We start from the raw sequence: 11,080 nt of genomic DNA, 5'->3' as shown, positions 1-11,080 counted from the left end.
TTCATTAATCGGGTAAAGAATTATACACTACTAATGTCTAAAGAATTACCATCTCTTTAGTTGGAGTACTTGCATAGATATTAATCAATTAGTAAACTGTCTAGAGTAAACTTTACTAATTAGGATCTAATTATATTTATTATTCAGGTCAACAAAGACTAAAAGTTTCTTGGTTTTGTCCATTATTTTTTCATTGAATATAATATAAATTCATGACAATAAAGAAATATTAAGGTATTAAAATTAATAGTAAAGTTTTATTCAAGTTTAAATTATTTTAATTGCAAGAGTCCAATATCAATTATTCAACATGACCTGAATTTAGCACAACAACAAAGGTTATAAGGTTTTTATGCATGTTCTATCTAATAATGGAAGATATATCTTTGCAGGTTGGATATTTAATTTTTACGAAACTAACAATAATGTCTTATACTTGAATATGTGATTTACTCTTTTTAAACCACGGAGAAGATGACTAAAATGTATTTCCATCCAAAAATAGCATTATCAAGTACATGAAATGAAACACGATGTTGTGCGTATTTACGATTTTCGATCGTGATCAAATTTATTGTCATATTTTTAGACATGAAGATTGTTGACATTTTGGACTTCATACATAAGAACTCTAATTTTGCGATTCGAGTTTAAAATTAGCTCATTATCGGTAACTAGCGATTGAGCATAAACACATGCAATGAAAGTTGTAAGTTGTGTACTACGTAGTGACCAATAGGGCGTGAGCAAATGTCCATGGACCTTTAACTACGTCGATATACCGTCGGCGCCAAATATTCTTTGCTCTCTTCTTCCCTTAAAAGCCACAAACTCCATCATTTTTTTTTAACTCCCAATTCTTAACTCTCTGTCTCTCTCTGCTACACTACTAAAATTTAGACATAAGTAAGTGTACATTTTATATAGTATTGTATATCTTTCTGCAGTACTTGAATCTACTGTCTTTCTGCTGAAAAATCTCAACTTTCTTGATGGAGACTACTGGGTTTTCTTCTCCGAGACCAGATGCTTTTCCGGCAGGTCTTAGGGTTCTTGTTGTTGATGATGATTCCACCTGGTTGAAGATTCTTGAGAAGATGCTCAAGAAGTGTTCATATGAAGGTTCTCTTCGAATAAATTTATCAGTTTTTTCAGTGATTCTGATATTATTTTTATTACATGGTTTATCAGTGCAATTATCTTCTTTTTTCATGTTTTGTACTAGTTATTTACTGTGGATTATCTTCTTGACATATTTGTTCAAAGTTAATTTTCATTTTTTTTGTTCCTTTGATTTTTTGGGGGTTTATTTTTGTGTTATACTGAGGTTTTGAGTTGGTATACGGGACATTTTATCTGAGTTTTATTTTTTACTTTTACTTTTATTTTTTCATGTTTGGTATTTTGCAAGAAGAAAATGCTAAAATCTTATTTATTATACTGTCTTGTCCTATCCAGTACTATATATACTGAAAAACACTTCACATACTGATTTTTTGTGGGAGCTTAAAGTCTGCAACTATGACTTGCTTCGTTTTGGAATTGAATTTTCATTTTTCTTTTCCATTTTTTATGTGTTTTCGCTCGAAAGTTATATATCTTGGTTATAGTATGATTGTTCCTGGTGAAGTTCAGTGATGAGATATAAAGTTTTGAGTTTCATCCTTGTGCAATTGTGTAATGATACCAAAAGTATGCCTTATTGATTTGTTGCTTGATTTAATTTGAAAAAGAAAGATTTTCATATCTCTTTCCGATTTTGTCTCGATTACTTCACAATATTGAATGACCAATTATTTCTGCTCGAACTTTACAAGACCAACAAGCGAAGACCAAGAATATTTCCTGTTCTCTTCGTCTGTTTTAGTCTTTATATTTGTTAATTGGAATTATTCTCCTCCAAAATAATTAACCTTTTTTAAATTCAGGTCAAGTTTTTCATCAACTGATGGACCTGAGGTGTATACTTAGAAAAATCGAGTTGTAATACACAATATAGAATCCCAGCTCGACCCAAATTCTTTCTTTTGTTACTTCTGGTGAAAATGTTTTCAGCAGGTTCTATGTCCAACGTCTTGTAATCTCTCGATTAATCATTTAGATGAAAGTGTCCCTAATCTGTTAAGAGTTTACTTTGGGATATTAGAAGTGGAAGTTCTGAGTCTTGATCAAGAGCCAATGTGTATGAAGATGATGAACTCTAGGAATATACTTTAACTTATTGGTCACTTTCTTTAACGCCCATGGATGAACAATACCCATATGGACTATCTTGAGCTGTAAACATTAGTTTGTCCACTATTTATTTTTTATGAGCATAGTTTTTGCTTTTTTAATGAGTATCGATGTGGCCCCATAAGGACTCAAAATGATTGCACTATGGTTAAAATTAACTATTTAAATCTTCACATCTACTTTGAGTCTCTCTATCCATTTGTTTAGTTCCCCAGTTTGAAGCCTTTTCTGCATGGTGGCTCTTCTAGACCTTCATTTAATCATTGATAGTAGGCACCTATTTGTTTCTTCTTCTTTTTTCCCACTTCATAGCTGTGAATTGACGCTGTATCCTGGTTCTGTTTCTAGAAAATACTTAGGATCGTCTAATCTGAGAGCAGAACACTGTGTATTCGTCGAAAAGTCGCCAATTTATGGATGCAGTCTTCAGATTCATGCCAGTATACCGAAAATATTTATGCAGTGTGACATTGTACTGAAAGGTTCTCTTTCTGCACGGAAATGATTAAAGCATTACTCTTAATGTTACCCTGTCAGCATAGTACCTTTTATTTTCTGCAATTGAACTTCATAAACAGTACAATATTATACCCCATGTATCGAACAGTGTGAGAAGACTGAAGAGGGTTTTCTTCAGCAACTTGTATTTGAACTTTTAAATTTGTTCTTTGACATTTTGAACAACATGACATCCGCAACCATTTCAACTGCTTTCTCTTTTTATTTTGGGGGGAGTTTCAGTAACAACATGTAATCTTGCAAAAGAGGCTCTGCAATTGCTCCGAGAAAGAAAAGACGGATTTGACATTGTAATCAGTGATGTCAATATGCCTGATATGGATGGTTTCAAGCTTCTAGAGTATGTCGGTTTAGAAATGGATCTTCCCGTTATAAGTGAGTATTCTTGTCGCCTATATATGTTTGTGCATACCAAATTAAAAGTATCTTGTGTTTCCTTGTCAATTCTACTTTTGATAGAAAACACTAAACCGTAATCAATGAACCTATGCAGTGATGTCTGTTGACGGAGAAACAAGCAGGGTGATGAAAGGGGTTCAACATGGTGCATGCGATTATCTTCTTAAGCCAATAAGAATGAAAGAGCTTCGAAACATATGGCAACATGTTTTCAGAAAAAGGATACACGAGGTGAGATATATTGAAAGTCATGAAGGCCTCGAAGAAATTCAGATGATGAGAAATGGTATGGAACAATCTGACGATGGCTACTTGTTTTGTGGAGCCGATCTGATTACAGGAAAGAAAAGAAAAGATGTTGACTTCAAGCAGGACGATAGACAATCTGGTGATCCGTCATCTGTTAAGAAAGCTCGGGTAGTTTGGACTGTCGATCTTCATCAGAAGTTTGTGAAAGCTGTAAATCAGTTTGGATTTGATAGTAAGTTGCTCGTTTCTTCAGTCATCCATTCTATCTTTATTATGAAGGCATTTCTTTTTCATTTAATTTTATAGATGATATTGTTTATTACCCTAGGTTCTAACAAAAACCTTGTACTTGTTAATGTTTGATAGAAGTTGGCCCTAAGAAAATACTTGACTTGATGGGAGTGCCCTGGTTAACAAGAGAAAATGTTGCTAGCCATTTGCAGGTAAACATTATTCGACTTCTTTTACTATTACCAACTTGAAGGTATTGTCTGATAAAAAAACCATCTTTACCTGTTTATACTGTCTGCATTTCACGTACTCTACGTAGGAATGAGATGATAAAGAGTCTTCAAAATTACGATAACTAAAATTCTGAAGTATTATTTTTAATGTTTTCAGAAGTATCGCCTCTATTTGAGTAGATTGCAGAAAGAAAATGAGCTAGAAGCCTCGATTAGTGGGATGAAGCCATCGGACGTCTCTACAAAAGACACTGCTGATAATGTTTGCCTTCATAATTCAAGCACTGCGCCACAAAATAACGATACAAATGGAAGCTATGTTGTTTGTGGAAACAAGATCCCTATTAAGAGTGTCGATTCCAAAATTTGTGGGGAGGATATGAAGATTGCTTCAGTTCAAATGGCTGAATCAAAGGAAGAACTAATTGGAGTCATAACTGATCCCCAGAAAAGCAGCAATTCAATAACCGGCCTCAACCACTCTTCCGGACAAATTGGTTCGAATGTGAGATACGAACCTAAGGTCCCGGCTCAGTTTTCTTGGACAGAAGTTCCACTTGTGCAGTTCAAGCAAGAACATAAGCCACAGTTCCAGTCGCAATCTTGGAGTGCAGAAGTTCAACCGGTTCAGTTCAAACAAGAAAACAAGCCACATTTCCATTCTGAGAATAGTTTCAGTCATCTTCCACTGTCTAAGAATCACATCCAAGTGGATTGCACAGAACCGATTCTCTCCCACCATCCGATACCTTCCGCTGACGAAAAAGATAAACAAGTAGACATCAGGCATAACTGCATCAAAAGCAAAAGCAAAAGAAAAAGCAAAGGTATCGGGATAGTAAATCCAGTTGAAAGTAAAGCTGAGTTGTTTTCTGTCCAACCCGAAAGCCTTTTGACAGTCTGTCAAGAATATGAGCCGATTCCATGCTCTGTGTGGAACATGAAGAATCACAGCTTAGAACATATTCTACTTAATGATATCGACTCTTCACAGAGAAGCCTAATCCTTGGAATTGGATCAGGTTTCAGATTGTGGGACGAGGAATTTCAAGGTTATTCTCCTCAAGGTGATTTTCATCCACAGAATGCTGGATTTGAGACTATAGAATCTTTTGCTCACAGTAATCAAGAGCTTATTGCTGACATTCCACCCCTCTTGTATGATTCACTGAATTTCGACTATGGGAATCAAAGTGAGGCAATGGAATATCCTGTAATGGACCAAGGTTTATTTATTGCCTGAAACTTTAATCAGCAAATTTGCTTGTTAGATATCATCAATGAGAGTAGGCATCTTTCTGATATTCAAGTTGCCTGGCTTGTAAAGGAACTATTAAGCATGTACCCTAAGGTGATGGCAAATATTAAGCTTAATAAGGAAGCTTCTCAAGAACTTCTACTCTCTCGTCTGTGTTCTCCCTTAGAGGGAGACTAACAAAGTTTCTTTAATTGAAAATTATAGATCAATCTGTACTTCTCAAACTCGGTAGATGCAAAATGCTTTATGTTCCAAGTGTCTATTTACTTGCCTAAGAACATGTAGCTGCATCTAATGGTATGGGAGACAGAAATGATACTTGTACAGGGAAATGCATAGGCAACTTTACAAGTGATGAAATGGCAGCACTTGATTGACTGTTTTAACTATGTTTTTTGTTCAAAATTTAATGATATGTTGCCATGTGGCACTCCGTAAATCTATTTGTACATTTTCCGTGTACATGTAGCATTGGTCATGGGAAAAACTAAGAAAACAGTGGAAGAGAAATTTCCATTATCAAAAAATTTCTGGCAATGATAGTACAATACAGAACTGGTAAATCTTTTGCACTTTTATGGCTAGAAAATACACGAAGGTGTTAGAAGAGCAAATCTGTTATCTTAACTCTAGCCCCTGTTGAAAAGTGAAAACAGCAATCTAAATCCTAAAGAACTTCGTATGGATGATAGATATCTAATGTATTGCCTAGTGCTATCTAACAACTATTTTTCATCATAAACTGCTGTAAAATCTATTTTTTACAACTTCATTTCCTTTCTAGTACATAATATGACAAAGCACCAATATGCTCAAGACTGGATATTTGGAGACGTATTCATTCATACTTATCTTTGCAAACAACTTGGACTCATTGACCTGAGGGGGTCTATTCTTTCCTGCAACGTTCTTTGAATCACCCATCTTCACTGAAAGCCTTCAAGATGGTCTTGAATCAACACTTGGGATTCTGGATGCTTCCTTTCCTTGGAATTTAGGAGAACGAGGCTTTATCATTGACATCTGTAAAAAGATACACGATTAAAGGCAAATTAGACTTCGAAATATAAGTCTCTCAATTTCAGATTCTCCTCTGGTTCATAACCACTTAAGAAATTTGGAAACTATGACAAGTCATAAGACCTATCATCTGGACAATACTACAAGACAAACCACGCTATATCTGTTAGTTTTAAAGATGAAAGAACAATTTGATAAATGATATTTCTTAGAGCAAAATTAAGAAAAATGGAGGAAGATATACGGGAATTGAAACTTGCATTCATAATGCATCAAGCTTACATTATATAGAAAAAAGAAAAATTGAACAACTACCAAAGTGGCCATGAATCAGGCCATGACTTACTGCACGTTATAACAAATTAACCAAATCCTTCAACCTAGGAACACGTGGGCATCAAGTAGGTAGTGGTCTTGATGCAAATAACCAACACTTCTCCTTGCATTAGGAGTTGCAAACTCCAAGACTTTGCCTAAGAAGCTCAAATTTGTTTGCTAGCAGAGGTTTTGTGAAAATGTCTGCAAGCTGATCTTCAGATCTGCAATAAACTAAGCTCACATCTCCTTCCTTTTGCACTTCTCTAAAAAAGAATAGCTTAATCTTAAAATGTTTAGTTTTTCCATGAAAAACCGGATTATGAGATATTGTAATTGCAGCCTGATTGTCCACAAATACCTCCGTATCATTCAGTTGTTTCAAATTTAAATCACATAACAATTTTCTTAGCCACAATGCTTGATTCACTGCTGCAGTAGCAGCAACAAATTCAGCCTCTGTAGTAGATTGTGCTACAATCTCTTATTTCTTAGAACACCAAGAGAACACACCAGATCCTAAACTAAAGTAGTACCCAGACGTACTCTTCATATTATCCACGGATCCACCCCAATCATTGTTAGAAAATCCCATCAACTTGAAGTTTTAACACTTCCTGAATTTTATACCAAAGTTAATAGTCCCTTTGATGTACCTAATGACTCTTTTTGCTGCTTTAAGACGCATTTCACTAGCACAATGCATAAAACGAGAGAGAATGCTTATAGCAAAAAGGATATCTGGCCTAGTTTCAGTTAGGTACATTAGACATCCAACTATGCTTCTGAAATAGCCTTCTTTGAATTTATTTGTGGCATCTTCCTTACTTAAGCTTTCCTTCTGACTCATTGGTGAAGCCGTTACTTTGCGTTCCTCCATATGAAACTTTTTAAGTATTTCTTTAACGTACTTTCTTTGACAAATGAAAACTTCTCCTTCATCTTGTTTGATCTCCATACGAAGGAAATATATCATTAGACCAAGATCTATCATATAAAAAATCAGCATCATCTCTTGCTTGAATTCATCAACAAATTTGGCATTATTACCTGTCACCAACAAGTCATCCACGTACAATGACACAATAAGAATGTCATTCCCTTTTTTCTTGACATAAAGAGTGACTTCTGATAGGCTTTTTGTAAAACCCAAGCTCAATAGATGATCATCTATCCTACTATACCAGGCTCTAGGCGCTTGTTTTAAGCCATAGAGAGCCTTTTTAAGTAGGTACACTTTGTCTTCATGGCCTTCTTCAAAGAATCCTTCTGGTTGCTCAACAAATATCTTTTCTAGTAGTAGACCATTTAGGAAGGCTGATTTTACATCTAACTGGAACACTTTCCATACATTTTCAGCTGCTATAGCTAGCACTAGCTGTATAGTGTCTAGTATAGCAACAGGGGCAAATGTATCCGAGTAATCTACTCCAAAAACTTGGGCATACCCCTTGACAACAAGCCTAGCTTTATGTTTGTTGATGGATCCACTAGCATTGAGCTTGGTTCTAAACACCCATTTCACTCCAATGACTTTTCTATCCTTCGGTTTATCAACTAGCTCCCAAGTCTTGTTCTTTTTGATCATTGACAACTCCTCCTCCATTACCTTCTTCCATTTATGGTCTTTAATGGCTTCTTCATAACTCGCAGGCTCACAAATGGCCACATTGCATCTTTGATAGATATCATGAAGTGGTCTTGTTCCACGAATTTGTGGTTTTATCTTCCAAATCTTCTTGCCATTATTCAGGGGCTTTGTTGTTCGGATGGGGAGGCTTGATTTCGATTTGCTTGCGAATGTTTCTTGTGCCTGTTCTCAGTTCCACTTCTCATCTTCAGTGAAGAGCACGTCCCTACTGACAATTATCTTCCATGTTTGAGGTTGATACACCTTGTAGGCCTTAAAGGAAGAACTGTATCCCACAAAGATGCCTGGTTCTGACTTCTTGTCCAGTTTGTCATGCTTGACCTGTGGAACGTGAGAGAAACACATACAACTGAACGCTCTAAGGAAATTGAGTGAAGGTTTATAGCCATACCATGCCTCAAATGGAGTTTTATCCTTTAATGCCTTGGTAGGCAATTTGTTCTACATGAAAACTGCAGTACTTGCTGCCTCAGCCCAAAACTTTTTTGGCAATTCCTTATCATGAAGTATACATCTGGTCATCTCCATTATGTATTTCTTACTCCTTTCACTAACTCCATTTTGTTGTGGAGTATAGGGAGCCGTAAGCTGGTGTTCTATGCCCACCTGATCGCAAAACAAATTAAATTTTTCTGAGGTGTATTCTTTTCTATTGTCTGACTTTAGAGCTTGAATTTTGAAGCCACTTTGGTTTTCCACCATTTTCTTGAACTTCCAAAACACTCTAGCCACTTCTGACTTGTATTTTAAGAAAAAATCTAGCACATTCTTGTAAAATTATCAATGAAAGCAATGTAATACCGACTACTTGCTAATGATAGAATTCTTTGAGGGCCGGATACATTTGTGTGGATTAGCTGCAACTTGTGAGTTGCTTTCCAAGTTGACTTTGGGAATGGTCTCCGCTTTTGTTTACCGTAGTGACAAGCATGACAAATGAGTAAGTGATCTCCAAAGGTTGGTAAGCCAACTGTGAGTCCCTTTTTCTTCATGAGCTGCACTTTGCAAGTGACAGTGACCAAGTCTCTTGTGCCATATCTCGGTTTCACGGGGTGCCTTTCTTCTTAGCATAGAAAGGGACACCGTGCGGCAGTAGTTTGCTCCACTAGACTACCTTCCGCCTTTTCTCGATCGCGTCGGGATGAAAGAAAATTTGATTACAATTTTGTAGAAAGCTTACAATAGAGAATTTGAATACATTAAAAGTAAATTGAATATTGATTGATGAAAACTGAACATTACAATTGATGAAAGCAGAAAATTACAATTGCTGATGTAGGGGGCGGACGCCAGTGAGCTTGAAAATTTTTTGGATGACTAATACCCCTTATAATAGCATTCTGAACAAAAACCTAAGTGACAGGAGTAGAAGTTTAAAAGACGAGGAATCATGCTAAATGTTTACCAATATCAGAGCTATTTTACAACTGAAATAACTATTACATTGAAAAGAAAATTACAACTCAGACTTGAAGTAATATTTACAATGTACGGTCGAAGTTGGGCAAACTGCGGTTGCGATAGTGTCAAGGGGCTAAGTAAAGCTGCAGTCCTTGACATTCTCCCCCATTTGTTTTGGCGATGTCCTCGGTGCCATCAATGCATGATACGCTTCAATTAATGGTTTGAAGGCTCCGAGATCTTTTTCTCTTTCACAAGTATTCTCCTCGCTGCTACATCCCATCCATTTGACTAAGTACTCCTGATGATCTTTTCTAGAAGCTCGAGTGATTCGATGGTCAAGAATAGCTTCAGCAACCTTCTTTCCAGTTTTCTTCAGTTCAAACACAGGTCGCTTTAACTCATTTTTAGATGCGTCCTCCTTATCCGTAAAGTATGGCTTCAACACACTAACATGAAGGACTTTGTGGATTTTATATCATGAAGGAAGTTCAACTCTGTATGCAATTCTTCCAATCCTCTTCACGATGGGTAATGGTCCAATGTATTTTGGCGACAATCTTGAATCCTTCCCTCTTGTTGGTTTGTAAATATTTCTGTTGGGAAGCTTAACCATTACCAGATCTCCAACATTGAATTCAATGAAACGGCGCTTTAGATCTGCAGCCTTTTTATACCCTTTTTGAGCTTTCTCAAGATAACTCCGAGCAATTTCAATATTTCGTTTCCACTCTTGAGAAAAGTTTTTTGCTTGAGGGGATTTGGTACTTCGTTCGATATCCACTGTATGAGGGAGTAGCGATTGCTGGCCAGTAACAATCTCAAAAAGACTCTTATTGGTAGAAGAGCTCTTTTGGGCATTGAAGCAAATTTGGGCCGCATCCAAAAGTTTTACCCAGTTTTTCTGCGAAGTAGAGATAAAGTGCCGAAGATATTCTTCTAGCATAGAATTGAAGCGCTCCGTCTGTCCGTCAGATTGTGGGTGAAAACTGGAACTCATGCTCAAAGTTGAACCAAGAAGTTTGAACAACTCAGTCCAAAATATGCTAGTGAAACGAGGATCTCGATCACTGACGATGTCCTTAGGCAGCCCCTAGTATTTGATAATATGTTTGAAGAAAAGTTGAGCTGTCTCTTCCGCAGATACATACTTAGGCGCTGCAATGAAAGTTGCATATTTTGATAGACGATCCACCACGACAATGATAGTGTCAAAATCCTCAACTTTTGGCAACCCAATAATGTAGTCCATCGATACACTTCCGAATGGCTGGGTTGGGACGGAAAGGGGCTCCAGCAAGCCCGCCTTTTTCTGATGATCTGCCTTATCTTGCTGACAAATAAGATAAGTTTTTACATATGTTGCAATGTCGTCCCACATTTGAGGCCAGTAGTATGCACGTTGCAGTAGTGCACAAGTGCGTTTCTCTCCAGGATGCCCAGCCCAAATTGTGTCATGGTATTCTGTAATTAGTGATTTCCTCAGATCTCCGCCCTTAGGAACATATATGCGGTCTCCCTTTGTCTTCACTAGTTCCCCATCGAGCCAGAACTGTCGAGTTTTACCCT

At 36.7% G+C, this 11,080-nt stretch overlaps 1 protein-coding gene across 4 annotated transcripts; it reads left to right on the top strand.

Annotated features, from left to right (window-relative positions):
• The first annotated feature begins 816 nt into the window (after positions 1–816).
• LOC111376340 (two-component response regulator ORR26-like) lies at positions 817–5,510 on the top strand. 4 transcript variants are annotated; one of them, XM_022999292.1, is made up of 6 exons: positions 1,003–1,122; positions 2,584–2,717; positions 2,977–3,129; positions 3,248–3,634; positions 3,769–3,845; positions 4,024–5,510. In XM_022999292.1, exons 2-6 carry the CDS (start codon positions 2,693–2,695, stop codon positions 5,107–5,109), a joined length of 1,728 nt encoding a protein of 575 aa, XP_022855060.1. In that variant the 5' UTR covers positions 1,003–1,122; positions 2,584–2,692; the 3' UTR covers positions 5,110–5,510. The 4 variants fall into 4 exon arrangements, with proteins under 4 accessions (XP_022855059.1, XP_022855060.1, XP_022855058.1 ...); XM_022999291.1 differs by lacking the exon at positions 2,584–2,717 and having other exon boundaries at positions 817–1,122; XM_022999290.1 differs by lacking the exon at positions 1,003–1,122 and having other exon boundaries at positions 1,160–2,717; positions 3,772–3,845.
• The last annotated feature ends 5,570 nt before the right edge of the window (positions 5,511–11,080 follow it).

The sequence above is a fragment of the Olea europaea genome, unplaced genomic scaffold (assembly GCF_002742605.1).
Source record: "Olea europaea var. sylvestris unplaced genomic scaffold, O_europaea_v1 scaffold1492, whole genome shotgun sequence".
In the NCBI taxonomy this organism is placed as follows: domain Eukaryota; kingdom Viridiplantae; phylum Streptophyta; class Magnoliopsida; order Lamiales; family Oleaceae; genus Olea; species Olea europaea.
The sequence above is the reverse complement of the archived record's forward strand: the minus strand, read 5'-3'. Positions and strand labels throughout refer to the sequence as shown.